At 43.8% G+C, this 15,173-nt stretch overlaps 1 protein-coding gene across 1 annotated transcript; it reads right to left on the reverse strand.

Annotated features, from left to right (window-relative positions):
- Positions 1-13,925: 13,925 nt before the first annotated feature.
- Positions 13,926-14,879, reverse strand: LOC131898798 (olfactory receptor 13A1-like). Its single transcript, XM_059249996.1, has one exon. The coding sequence runs from the start codon at positions 14,859-14,861 to the stop codon at positions 13,926-13,928; it is 936 nt and encodes a 311-aa protein (XP_059105979.1). The 5' UTR covers positions 14,862-14,879.
- Positions 14,880-15,173: the final 294 nt, after the last annotated feature.

Below are 15,173 nucleotides of genomic sequence, written 5' to 3' on the forward strand. Positions count from 1 at the left end.
CCATGACCTGAGACCATCCAGTGGCCTTTTCTGTAGGTTTCTCCATGAGTTTATAGACAAACACACTCTACCTAGGACCCTGTAGGTGCCAATTCTTTGTGGTGCTATTTATGTGAAGATGCCTTCACTGTTCACCCCTCTCTCACTGCCTATAGTCCTAATCCTTCATGGTCTAGCATATCCACAATGTACTATTCAGGGAAGCTCTTCCACAGTCCCAGCTAATTCAGCAAAACTCACCACATCTACACTTTCCCCCACAATATCTTACACTCTGTAAGCTTCCATTTCTGTCCCCTAGCTCTTCATTTTTTCCTTGTTGGTACTTTTAATCTCACAAATCATGTCTAGAACAGGACTCATAACCTGATTTTTTTCTCATGCTCAGAAATAATCCTTGGACTAGTTAAGGATAGCCACCATTCCTATCCGATAGCTTCTGGTCCTCTATCCCAAACTGGAGATGCTCAAATATCAAATTTGCCCCAGGAAACCATGCTGACAGTGTAAATTCTGACTATGCTTCCTTGCTGTCATAGAACCTGTGAGATGCAACTACCTTGTGGATGATTTAGAAATCTCATTGGCAGACCTATGTCATAAGAACTCTAGATAACAAAAAAAATATTCTGACCAATTCACAAAAGACACCAGTAGTTGTTAAACATGCATAATTACCCTGGCTATAAATAAAATTCTCCAAAGTATCACTTAGTGCCAGAAAGACACACACACACACACACACACAAAAAATAGATAAGAGCTATATAGTGTTACCTGCAAGATTTACTTTACTCTTAAGTATACACAGAGAACGAGTTGGAAGGGGTCTGTGATGGCTGGTCTTGACTTTCAATTTGTTGGGATTTAGGATCACCTAGGAGACACACCTCTCAGTGTGTTTGTAAGAACATTCCCAGAAGGGATTAACTGAGTGAAAAAGTCCCACCCTCGAAGTGGGCGGGACTTTGCAGTGGGTGGTCCAGATAAACAGGGGTTTAAAGAAAAAAGCAATATGTGTGGCTGCCTTTATGTCTTCTTTTTGAGCAAATGTGTCTGTCACTGTTGCTGCTGCTGCTGCTGCTGCTGCTGCTGCTGCTGCTGCTGGGAGCCTCCAGTGACATCAGATTCCAGATTCTTTTCCCTTCAAATATGGACTCAATACTAGGAGCTCCTCAGACAGATTCTGGTTTTTAATGCCAGATGGGGTTGCTGAAGTGACATGTTTCTTGTACAGATCCACTATTTGGCTCTCTGTCTCCCCAGAATACAGTTATTGTTTGATTACCCACCTCCTATCTTGTAAGCTAATTTAATAAATTCCCTTTTAGAAAACTCTCTCTCTCTCTCTCTCTCTCTCTCTCTCTCTCTCTCTCTCTCTCTCTCTCTCTCTCTCTCTCTCTCTCGGTTCTATTCTCCTAGATAATTCTGCTAATACAGATAATGGTATTGTCTTTCTAGAGAAATGGTTATAAAAATGAACGTCTTAAATGTGGTGGTTTCTGGGACTAGTTCTCTAATGTGACTACAATCCAAGTTGCTAAAGACCTTTTTGATAATAAGGAAAGCATGGACCATCTATCCATATGAACTTTTAAAATAACTAGGCAAGATAAATGCATGTGATACCTCGCAGTGACCACTTGTGAGAATCAAGGAATTTAGTGACTGTATATGTAACAGTTTTGAGCATTTGGGGAAATCTAAGGAATATAATAATGCTGATTTTTGTTTCTAGCATCTCTTGATAAAGTAAAAAGGGAAAAGAATGAGCTCATAGATGAAATTTATCAACTTTAGCCCCAGATATAAATAAACAATCTAAAGTCTTCTATGTATGCTTTGAGAGAGAGTCTTCTTTCCTAAAAACATAGGACTAGGGTTACCAAAAATAAAACACAATCTCTCATTATATAATTGAGTTAATTACAATGGAAGTCTAAATCTCAGTCTTGAAGGGCATCTGCAGTTAAAGTGAGGGGAATGATTGGAAGAGAGCAGGATCTTATTGGGGTAAAGATGTATTGGGAGGATTCTGAGGTTGTGAATATTGAAAACTTGGATTCTGATGGGTTGTTTTAACTTCCATAAGTACCATTGCACACTTCAATTGGTAGATGAATCCCCACCACAAAACCTGAAAGAGGGAATTAGTCCTGCATTGTATATGAAAGCATCAATGACCTTTCCAGAAGTAGATATCAATGTAGAAAATGCTGATGCCCCTCAGAACCTCCTCACCACCCATCTTTTCCTTAGATATATAAACAGACTCAAGTTTAAGCAAGTCCTTAGAAATGAGGTATATAATGTGACACATGAGGAATTATTGGTCAGGGGAAACTGAGAGACCCCCCCCCCCAAAAAAAAAAAAACCACTATAGATTATTGTTTGCCATTGCCCTTGGTGCCTTTCAGAGAAAGAAGGTAAGACCCTGTTGCTGAAGACGTCACACACTTCAGACACAGGACTTGGAAGAATCAATCTGGATCTGACCTGGAAGCTTTGTTTCTGGGGACAAACTTCCAATTTCCAAAGGAGTCACGAGAGCTGCTGATGGAGAAAAGCAATCCATATGCCACCCAGCTGTAAAGTCTGTGAACTACAAAAATGATCAGCCCAGCAAAATATTCCTGGAGGTGTTAATAGCAGCACTTATATCCCAGGAGTAGCCACCTAACTGGATTTAAGGCACATTAAATAGGAGGGGTTCCATCTTGTTACTATAAACTAGCTAATTACTTCTGCTTTGAACCAAGAGGAGAACCTGCTACTGTCACTTTCCTAAACCAATATCATTTATAACTGTATTCTGAATACTTTTCCACATATATATTCCAAATACATTCACAGATAAACGTAGCTATCATCATTCATCAAGGAAGCTTCTTTATGTAGTAGACAGAAATTATTATAGAAATCCACAACTAGTTAAAATGAAGAGATCAACTGACTGTGGGGATGTCCCGTCCATTTACAGCATAACTCCTACACTTAAGGCCCAAGGAACATCATGGAAGAGGCAGCAGAGAGACTGTAAGAGTCAAAGGACATCTGCTGCAAAAAAAGGGACACTGAGTGAGGTGGGTAGGGAGGAAGGGTAGATCTGAGATGAGTTATGAGGGGGAGTAGAGAGTGAATGTGATCAAAATTTCTTGTATGAAATGCTCAAAGGAGTAATAAAAATATTATTTAAAAAAGAACCAGGAAAAAGGAAAGGACACTATTTCAAGCAGAGGCCCCTCAGAAACAAAGGCAATTGAAAGCTGAAGGGACTCATAACCACTAGACCCGCTCACAAAGTATTTGTCATGGAGTCCTACATTCAGAAGTGAAGAAAACTGCTATCAGGAAAACATGTGAACTCACTAAAGGAACAGGTGTATGAAGAAAAAGAAGGTGAACCAAACTTTACTAATACGCCAAATCATCTTGTTACACGAACACTTAGAAGCAAGAACAAGAACCATTACAGTGAACATCCAAATCCTTATATATAGTTCTGGATTAATGGGAACCAGGGCTGGTTCAGGGCTGAGGCTTAGGCAGAAAACCATTAGCATAGAATATTGATTTGAGCTGTGATGGAAGGAACTACTTATCAACAATGAATCTATGCTAAAGGAGACAAAGGCACTGTGAAGGACTCCTGCCTGCAAACCCCGAACCAATGTGATACAAAACAACTGAGGAAAACAGATGGGAATTTGTGATCTAGGATTCTAGATCTCACATTTAGATTACATCTAATTGGAAGGAAGAGGAAGAGAACTTATTTCTGAAGAGCACAGTGGGAAGAGTGTCATAGCCAGGGGTTCATAGAGGGGCAAAGGCTGAGTTAGACATAGGACTGATACATTCTTAACTCCCAACAGATTATGTACTGGTTTCATAAGAAAAAGTAGAAACTTCATGTTGAAGATCTCATCTAAGTTGTAATATCAATTTCTGAAGGGCAGTAACATGGGATCTCAAGTCAATGGTTATAATATTGGCATAGACGTTGACTATAAAGGGAAAGGTAAGTGGAGGAGCTCACACTAGTGGCCAATGACTGTCTTTATGGTTCATCTGGCCATTTGGGGAACTGCCATACACTGATATGAAGGATATATTCAGCCGCTGTAATGCAGGCTTTTTGTGGAGTGTTTTGTGTGCATGATAAAGATGAGAGTGGTTCTTCACAGAATTCAAAATGATGCCCAGTCCTGCACATTGGCATTAGCAACTGTCTTAGGGTTTTTATTGTTGTGAAGAGACACCATGACTGTGGCAACTCTTATAAAGAAGATTTAGTGGGGGCTAGCTTACAGTTTCAGAGGTTCAGACCATTATCATCATAGCAGGGAGCATGGCGGCATGCAGGCAGATATGGTGTTGGAGGAATAGCTGAGAGTCCTACATCTTGTAGGCAGTAGGAAGTCAGCTGAGACACTGAGTGGTATCCTGAGCGTAGGAAACCTCAAAGCCAATTCCCACAGTGACACACTTCCTCCAACAAATCCATACCCACGCCAACAAAGCCACATCTCCTAATAGTGTCACTTTCTATGAGATTATGGGGGCCAATTACATTCAAACTACCACATTCCACTCCCTGGCCCTCATAAACTTGTAACAATATCATAATGCAAAAAGCATTCAGTCCAACTTCAAAAGTCCCTATAGTTTATCACGGTCTCAACAATGTTTTAAAATCTGAAGTTCAAAGTCTCTTCTGAGATTTGTGCAATCCCTTAACTGTAATCACCTGTAAAAATCAAAATAAAAAAATCAGTCACATACTTCCAACATATAATGGCACAGGACATATATTATCATTCAAAAACACAGGGAAGGAAGCATAGCAAGGAAATACTGGACCAAAGCAAGACTGAAAACCAGCTGGGCGAACTCCAAACTCTGCATGTCCATGTCTAATGTGAAAACACTCTTCAGATCTCCAACTTCTTTCAGCTTTGTTGACTGCAACACACTGCTTTCTCTTGGGCTGGTTCTATTCCCTGTTAGTAGCTCTCCTCAGCAGGTATCCTACATCTCTGGCATGTCTGACATCTTGGGTTCTCCAAGGAAATCCAGGCTTCAACTTCACAGCTTCACGAAATGTCCTCTCTACTAGGCCTCCATTCAGGGACACCCCTGACACATGCCTGGCCTCAGTGGCTTTATTCCATAGCTCCTTTCTTCTATCCTTAACTCTAAATCCAAATGACCAAAGCTGCCAAGTTCTGATGCTTGCTGGGGCTGAAACATAGCCCCCATGTTCAATTACATCTTCACTAGCTTTCTGTTTTTGATTATTACTTCTACTACTTAAACTTGGCTCTTCTTGAACTTGCTCTGGAGACCAGACTGGCTTCAACTTCAGAGATCTACCAGCTTCTGCCTTCTGAGTGCTTGGATTAAAGGTGTGTCCCACCACACCTGGCTCTAAGATTTTCTTTAATTCCTTTTCACAAATTGGAAATTTAGCTGGGTGGGATCTTGCCCTGAGGTCACCACTCCCTTTATTCTATTTCTTAATCTGTTTATCTCCTTGAAAATAAGACTTTACTCCATTCCACTTCCTGGTACTCTTTTTTTTCTCCTCAAAATTTACAATTTGTAATTTTCCCTGCCATGCTTGCTCCTTTTTATTATAAATCTTCATTATAGTTGCCACTAACAACCACATGACAGAGTCTATGCTAGGCTGTTTTGAGTTTTTCTTTGACAATGAATTATTCCAAAACTCTCCACTTTAGCCTCAGGGAGATTTTTCATACAAGGACAAAAAGCTGCCACATTCCTCACCAAAATATCACAAGACCAGTATCTAGGCCACAGACTAACATGCTTCTCCTCTGAAACCTCTTGATCCCCACAGTTCAAATAATTCTCAGCACCATTGCCTTCCATGCTCCTACCACTATGGCCCATTAAGCAGTGCTTACAGCATCACACTGCTTTCCTAACCCACAATATCAAAGTCTAAATCCCCCCAAATGAAAACATGGTCAGGCCTAGCACAACAATACCCCACTCCTGGTACCAACTTCTGTTTTAGTTAAGGTTTTTAACAATATTTTGATGCTACTCATCCCTGCTTCCTGACATGGTAATATTTTTGTGTTTTTCAGATGTGGAATATCCAGAGTAGAAAAAAAGACAATGAATATGCTTTCAACTGCTCACCTATATATACAGCCAGGCTAGTGTATTCTTCTGGGACTATAGCATTGATGGCTAACGTATACATCTGTTTCTTAAAGAACATGGGCAAATCTAGGAGTATGGTAGGAAGTATGTGAAAAGCTTCAAGAAGCTTCACAAACAGCTCCATGTTGCAATTAGTGACTCAGATCTCAGCAAGGTTGGTTCTCCAACTTACAATAGCTGAGCTTCAACTAAGAAGAAGGCTGCTGAGGGTCCTCGCCATGGTTGTACCCCAGGCCTGGCCTGGAACCTTGGTGTACACAGAACACTTTATTGAAAAGCCACTTATAGCTACAACTGTGTTATCATCATCTAACCACTCTTATTTTGTCATTTATTCTGACATTTTAAGGTCAAGCACAGAAATCCTTTATTTAGCTGAATCCCAGTCACAATGGGTGGGGGAAACCCTGCATTATTTTTTCAGCTCCTCCATATTGCTAGCATTCTTTTATATTGTTGTTCCAGACTATGTAAACACTTTGGCAGCTCAGACTGGAAGGGCTAGTACAAACAGGTGGAGGTGAAAATGTCACCATTGTTGTGAAGGGTTTTATATATGAATATAGGCTTAATTAAAAAAAAAATCACACACTGCAAGGCTGCCCCACAGCAAGCTGTCCGGATGGGCAGGCACCACTACAATGAACAAGTACGTGGTGGAGAAATGGGAGAGAAGGAGAAGCAGAGTGGTTTGCACACTAAAGAGAGAAGAGGCCCCCTGAAGATGAGATGGCTGTGAGGAACAGGCTGATGATATGGGTGGCCTGTGCTGCCACCTGGGGCCATGTAATGTCCAGACCTATGCTCCCGTGTATGGCCATGTCTGGGTTCGTGGTCCTACTGCAGCCAGGGTCTGTGTTGATGTCCATGGCCTGTGATACCACCAAAGGCCGTATACATACCTATGGTCTGGGCTACCACATGAGGCCATGCTGCTGCTGGGGGTCATGCTGATCTGAGTGGCCTGTACTGCCACTTAAGGCCGTGGTGACTTCCAGCTGAGCTGTAGCTGAGGGCCACATATGGGTTCATGGCCCTACCACAGCTGGGGTCTGTGTTGATATCTGTGACCTGTGTTACCACCAAAGGCTGTGCAGATGCCAGTGGTCTGGGCCCTCATCTGAGGCCATGTTGGTGTCTGGGGCCATGCTGCTGCTGTGGCCATACTAATCTGAGTTGCCTGTGCTGCCAGTCAAGGCCATGGTGATGTCCAGGCCCAAGCTTCAGCCAAGGGCCATGTCTGGGTCCATGGTCCTACCTCAGCTGGGGTCTGTGTTGATGTCTGTGGCCCATGTTACCATCAGGGGCCATGGGAGAGCTGGTCCAGTGGCCTGGGCATAGGAGAGCTGGTCCTGCCCCTTGCCGGCTGCTTCAGTGGGACAGCTGTCCCTCCCCCATCCCAGAAGACTCTCCCCAGTGTCATGGACACAGAAGAGCTGGCCCTAACCCTGAATGGCCCTGGAAAAACTGCTCCTCCCCCTTACCAGCCACAGTGGGAGAGCTGGATCTGAATGCACATGGAAGAGCTGGCCCTGATGGAGTGGGCACAGGAGATCTGGCCCTGACCCTTGCCTGAGTTGGGGAGGTGCCAGTGGAGGCTGGGACTAACCAACTCAGCTATCACCCAGGCCCACATCCAAGGCTTTGAGTTTACCTACCTCAACATCTATCCCATCTATGAGCTGCTGGAGTGTGTAAAGGGATGGGTCCTGTGGAACCATAACCACAGGTTGTTGGTGATTCCAGGCAATAACAGAATATCTGAGAGAAATTTTGGTGAAGGTCCAATATTGACGGTATACCAGAAGGCAGAAGCTTTGAACCAGACCAACAACTCATTGCAATGAGCATTTGCAAATAAAGCTGTTTGGGCAAAAGGGTATACTTTGAGACACATTGCAGCTCCCAAGGCCACTATGACAAAATGATTATATGATGGGGGGGGGGGAGATGTGGAGGAAAGAAGTGGATTTCTTTTCTTTTAAAAATTTTTTAGAAAAATTTATTTCGGGGGAGGGCTACATGGATGGAGGATAGACATGGAAAGACTGGGAAATGAGTAGTATTGGGGTGCATGATGTGAAATTCCCAAAGAATCAATAAAAATTATGTCAATATAAAAAATCAGATACATTGCCCCTAATTTTAAACCTTTCCAGCACCAAGAATGTAAGTTCCACCTTTATTCCACTTCTCTATCAGAATTTTGTGATGCTAAAGGCATTTATTATCCTAAAACTTGTACCTTGAGGAGAAAGTAAAAGAAACTTTGTTGGTGGAGGTCCATTTAAAGACACATGACTACCATATTTCAGGGAACTAGATTCTTACAGCTCCAGCCTGGATAAGTGTACAGCGCCAGCCAGTGTCTGAGGTGCTGGGGTATGTGGGATAGCAGCCTGGGGTCCTAGAGTCCTGTCTGCCTGGACTCTCCAGGACATCCTGCAGGTCTCCAGCTCTAGCTTGCCTCTATTGAGACAGAGAGTAGGGTGACCTTTTCCCACACATGTTTTGTCATCGCAGTTCCAAAGACAGGCAGACTTCTTCATGAATGGTCTCATGAAGTTAAAGAGAGTTGAGATCCTTTTCTGGTGAACTAGAACCTGTAGGTACCATGAGTCCTCTTCTACTCTATCTCCATCTGAGACTTGGAGGCAAGCACTGAGCTGGTGTGGGGCCAGCATCTGGCTTCTGGCCACAGGCAGCAGGAACACAGAAAAACACCTGTGACCTATCTGACCTGGGTATGACCTTTTGAATAAATTCCACCGTGGACTTGGCAGGCAGGTACAAGGCCACAGGACCCAGGGCTTGGGGAAGACCTCACATGGGGCAGAGGTTGCCTTGGGTTGCATCATATAGCCAAGGCTGTCCAGATATAAGTCAATATTTCTTGATGTTGGCAGATACCTCTGAACTCTGAGCGGCAGGACAGAAGCCTTCCATAGACCGGAGGGTGTGATGAGATCTCGAGGGACCTTAGACCTGGCTGGCTCTCTCCCAGGGTTTGAGCCTCTGCAGTACATTGAAGACTGCCATTTAGGGAATCAACTAGAAAGTTTCCTGCTTTCAAAAACCCTTAATGTACATCGATGTTTAAAATTAGGTAGTGCTTTCTCTTACCTGCTGGTTGTTCAATCAGCAGATGTATTGACAGTTTGAGACACTTAAGAGCATGAGGGCTTGTGTCAGAAAAATACAGATGCACATTTGTGGATACTTCTGATGTCTGCTGAGGAAGCCACAGGTTCATGTTTTCTTGTCTATCTATCTATCTATCTATCTATCTATCTATCTATCTATCTATCTATCTATCTATCTATCTATCTATCCGTCTGTCTATCTGTCTGTCTATCTGTCTATCTGTCTGTCTATCTATCTGTCTATCTGTCTGTCTATCTATCTGTCTACCTGTCTATCTATCATCTATCTATCTATCTATCTATCTATCTATCTATCTATCTATCTATCTATCTATCTATCTGGTTTCTGTCTACTGACTACTGGATGCCCAGCCCCAAGCCTGTACTCATATATAAGTTCATACTTGTGACTTTTCCATTGCTTTGGAATTGAAGTATGTCCCCTCCATAGAGCTCATGTGCCTTACCCACAAATACATAAAGATACAGTGGGCACTATCAGTCATGATTCAGGAGTGGTTGGAGCCACTGACACTGGACCTAGAGGAGGTTTAGAGGGATTGTAAGGGAAACTCCTCAGCAGCAGCTCCTGTCCCTAGCCTGTCTGTCACAATTAATGTGACACCTTTAGTCTCTCTGGAGGACCTGCACACCATCTCTATCTCATCCCTTCTTTAGTAGGGGCAGCAGGTAAAGAATTGCCTTACTTCCCTGAGCAGGAAAAATGACCCTGGACTGTATCCATCTCTCATCGTGCTAGTCACTCTAAAGAGACTACAGGCAGCGATTTCCTCTGGACACCTCTGGAGGGTAGGTGTTGAGGTGAATATATAGATGGCGTCAAGGGATTTTCAAGTCTGTAGGACATTGTGATTCACCTCTCTGACACCCGAATCTTGACGTGGGGGAGTTTACTAATTGCTACTGGCCTCAAAGGCACAGAAATAGTGTGGTCTTTGGTAGTGGCTCAAGTACCATTTTAAGAGAAGATACAGGATGCCTCCTTCCACCTATATATTAGATCAGCAGCAAATCCTCTATAATTGAATTTCCCAGGCAGGATTTGGGACATAAATTGACTAAGGTGTACTAAGGTTTATCTGGGTATCTGGGTGTTCAGGGACACCACATACATGCCCTGGCCACTGGCCAGTAACGGACTTCATGAAACTTAGGCAAGCCTGGACAAACAGACAGTGTCCTGGGGGCCCTGTGGCTGAGAAGGTGAAGACAAAAAAAAATGAAGGTTCATCCCAGGAAGAGGTGTACAAGCCTGCCAGTTCTGATGGGACCTTTATCACATTGCTGTTGATTTTCTGATTGGCAAATGGAAGCGGAGCCAGCATAACACAATCTTCCCACATCTCTCTCCCCACAAGACCCTAACAGGAGAGTGAGAAGTGGTCTTGGGGGGGGCAGTCACAGGGTGGTGGAAACATCACTAATATGCACCTAACACCCTCTATCTCTGAGACTATGTTCTAGTACAGGGCACAATCTTGTGGAAGTAGATGAAGGACTTTTATTAGGAACCTGAACTTCATTTTCAGCCTGATCTTGATGACTGATTGACAGCAATCCTGCTCATGCTGTGTACCCTCATCATAAGGCCACAGTGGATAGATACTGCTGTAGCCCCAACACTGCCCCAACTTTAGACTCATGGCTCATACACACAGAAAAGCCTAGTGTTCATTGCACTCTGACTGCCCAAGTAAGGTTGCAGGACCCCGCTCCCCATGCTAATTGTTAGTGCATGTACTCTGGCTGACAAAGGCATCTTGTCTGTTCTATGTGGACCTGTGCAGTTCAAGCACATGTTGGACTGGTGTGACTATCAGAGTTCAGTGCTTCAGGGTCAGCACAACAGCCTTGTTGGTTTCCATGGGAAACTGTTCTGAGTCTGGGTTGAGGACCAGCCTAGTTGCTATGGCTGAGAATCTGAGCCATCTGAGACACCCTGTCAGCTAGGAGGAGCTGACCTCACAGAGGACCAACCTTCCTTCTTGGGCTAGGCTTGTGTACCCTGGTTTGATGTCCTAGTGAGAACAAAGCTCCTGATATGGGGGTTCAGGACTTATTGCTGCCACACAGATGACAAGATGCAGTCCTAGAGAGAGCACACTGGGCCTGTCTCTGGAGAGTGTGCCACTGGCTTAAGGACCTGAATGTTATATCCTATACTCTGTGGTCAACAGCTGCACCAAAGCAAATCCTTCTCATGGCAATATCTCACATCCACATCCCATTGCTGGTTTTATTTCTGTTCCTAGCATCACCACATGGTCAGCTCCCTGGAGCATGGCCAACTCTGTCCCTGTGAAAAGTCAGGTCCTTGATGCATACACAGTTTGCTCAGGGACTTGACACACAATGTCAACTCACATTCATAAGCTGTTTCCATGTGGTATGGTCTAGCCTGCTCTTTCATTCAACTTGTGAGTCAAGAGAATAGATACTAAAGGGGATGTCCAGAATGCCTCTGTGTTGTGTGGATGAAGAGCCCCATTGTCATACGGATCACATTTGGGTCTGTCCTTGGAGTCTGTCATCTCAGAAGAATGTGTGTTATTCTCCATACTCAGAAGCCTACAGCAGGTATAAAAGAAAACACTTCTTACTGCCTCCTAAACTGCACAGCCTCATTTCTGATTGTATTCTTCCAGCACTCCAGAAGGGGCCTGTGAGTGTTTCCAGAAAGATTTACTGAAGGAAGAGATCACTCTCCACGTGAACAGCAGTACCCCAGGGACAGTGGACTAAAAAGCTTGGACTAAATGGAAAAGGAGGTCAGTTGTGCACAGGTGTTCCTCTTCTATGTGTTCTGGGCTGCCACGATGGGAAGAAACTTCTTCATCTCATACTTCCACTGCCTTAGTCCCTGCCTTACAATAGGCCAAAACAAAGAGCCAAGCACCCATGGACTGAGTCCTCTGAAAACATGAGACAGAACACATGTTTTGAAAAGGCATTTTGGTCACAAGGTTGAAGAGCTAATTCATACAACATACCTGATTTGTATCACAAGTCCTGCTGTGGTACAGAATTTAAGAAGAATAAGGAGTAAGCTGATGAAGGATGTGTTCAGTCTGAAAAGGATGCAGCATCATCTCAGCAGCAGTTGCTGCAGATGTTGCCCTTTCTCCACTGAGTTGTCTTCCCACCGAATCTTAGCAGTGGTCTCAGATGCACTTCCCTTCCTCTTCCCACAGATGCACTTCCCTTCCTCTTCCTGTCTTCCTCTTCCTACAGATGCACTTCCCTTCATCTTTTTGTCTTCCTCTTCCTCCAGATGCACTTCCTTCCTCTTTCTGTCTTCCTCTTCCTACAGGTGCACTTCCTTTCTCATTGTGTCTTTCTCTTCCTCCAGATGCACTTCCCTTCCTTTTTCTGTTTTCTTCTTCGTCCAGATTCACTTTCTTCATCTTTCTGTCTTCCTCTTCCTCCAGATGTACTTCCCTTCCTCTTCCTGTCTTCTGCCTCCTCATTCCTCTTCTCAGATTTGCTGTGGATATCTGAACGCTATGAAATGTTGCTCTGATTGATTGATAAATAAAATGCTGATTGGCCAGTAGCCAGGCAGGAATACACAGATTGTTCGAGGAATTTTAGCCAGGAGTGGTTGGTCAACACAAAACTGACTCCATTTTTGCTGTGTGCTTTTTGTTTTGTTTTGGTAATTTTTTGTCTTGTTGACTTGGATTTGTCTTTTTTTCTTCTTTTTTTTTGCATTTTGTTTCAGAGAAAGGGGAGTATTGGGTGTATAGGTAAGTAGGTAGGTAGTGTCTGGGAGTTGTGGGAAGCGAAAGAATATGATTAAAATACGTTATATGAAAAAGTTTCATCCTAGCATTTTGTCTATCTTCTTTTTATGTTGATTTTCATGCATAGGGTGAAGGAAGAGCTCCATTTCACCCTTTGCATTTAGACATTCATCTAGTTTCCCCAAAACTTTTTGTCGGAAATAATTAATCTTTCCCAGGAGTTCGATTGTCATCACTGTCATAAGCAAGCTGGACTCACACATGTGAATTCTTTTTGAAACTTAAATTTAATCTCTGCTCCATAAATTTCTGTTTTCTCCATTCCAGCTTTGACTTCCACAGCTCAGTAGGCAGCTGTGAAATGGAGAACCACTCAACTTTGGTCTTCCCAAGACACTGTGACTATGTTCACCCCTCAAGTTTCCTTATGAAGTTTAGATTCTAAGCCAGAGTTCTGAAACAAAGCCCTGTGATGTTTACAGGGTGGCACTGGAGGAAAGGGCTTTGTTTTGTGACTATGACCATTATCACCCACTGAAACTTTTCAGACTAGGAACATGGAATCTCCATTTAAATAAACTTTGCTTTTGAAATGGTTTGTACTAGTTAGGAGATAAAGCTTAAGTATTTGTTTACATTTAAATCTAAAGAATTTTGTTGTTGTTGTTTTTGAGGTTACAGTAAGTACAGTTGTCCAGTCCTCACATCAGAGAATGGTTTTCTAAAACAATGATAGGTACACCCCACTCTACAGGGCTGCTCTCAGGAGGGCATGTGTAGGGAGAGTCCAGGCCAGGAGAACAGCCTGCACATCTCCACTTAATGTGAGGAAGAGGGCAAGAGTCTCCCCAGAGCGAGCTTGACATCCTTGTTCCTCAGTGTATAGATGAGGGGGTTCAGGGTTGGACTGAGCACTGAGTATAGCACTGAAGATATTTTGCTTCTTTCTGGGCTGTAGCTGGAAGCAGGACTGATGTAGGCACAGAACACAGATGAGTAGTACACACAGACCACAATGAGGTGGGAGGAGCAGGTAGAAAAGGCCTTCCTCTTGCCCTCAGCAGAACGCATGCGCAGAATGCTGGCGATGATGTAGCCATAGGATAGTAGAGTGAGGATGAAGTTGATGCCTCCATAAAAGGCATCTGCCACAAGAGTCATAATGCTATTCACATATGTGGGGCTGCAGGAGAGGAGAAGGAGTGGGGGGATCTCACAGAAGAAGTGGGTGATGACCTTGGGGCCACAGAATGACAGCCTTGTCATCAGACCAGTGTGGACAGATGCATTCAGAGCACAGATGGACCACACACCCATGGCTAGGGCCCCACACAGGTGTGGGCTCATTCTAGAGCTATAGTGCAGGGGATGGCAGATGGCCATGTAGCGGTCATAGGCCATGACTGTGAGCAGCAGCAGCTCAGAGGATGCAGACCACACAAGGAAGAAGAGCTGGGCCATGCACCCCTTGAAGGAGATGGTGTTTTTATCAGATACTAGGCCAAGCAGTGCCTTGGGTAGCACGGAGGAGGTGCAGACAATATCCATGGTGGCCAGGTTGCACAGGAAAAAGTACATGGGACTGTGGAGCCCAGTGCTGGAGGTGACCAAAGTGATGATGACAATGTTGCCTAGTAGAGCCATTGTGTAGAGGGACAGGAAGCAGCCAATCAGGAGCAGCCGTAGTCCAGGGTGCTCTGAGAACCCTTCCAGCACAAACTCTGTCACCATTGTCTGGTTGGGACTCAACATCATGATGGAGAGTATCCGTTTCACAACCGTGTCTGTTGGCTTCTGAGAGAACACGACAGTTTACCACTTCAAAGTCTAGTTTCCAAACTTGGTCATCTCAAAATTCTCTGCTGTCAGAAAGGGAAGGAGTGAATGTATTTCCTTCATGAAAACCTCTTGTCTGTATCATACAATTTGAAATCACATATATTTGATTTACTTTTGATTTTCCACCTAGAAGCTTTCACCCTGTAGATTTGGATCAAGAGGGATATCTGTTCCTCCCTCATCTTGAACATGTGGATTGAGTGGAGCATCCCTCACTCAGGACCTGTT

Source organism: Peromyscus eremicus, chromosome 1 (genome assembly GCF_949786415.1).
Source record: "Peromyscus eremicus chromosome 1, PerEre_H2_v1, whole genome shotgun sequence".
NCBI lineage: Eukaryota > Metazoa > Chordata > Mammalia > Rodentia > Cricetidae > Peromyscus > Peromyscus eremicus.

Bases quoted from the DNA above. Each gene is read 5' to 3' on its own strand.
- LOC131898798 (XM_059249996.1), bottom strand. From the start codon at position 14,861: ATGATGTTGAGTCCCAACCAGACAATGGTGACAGAGTTTGTGCTGGAA.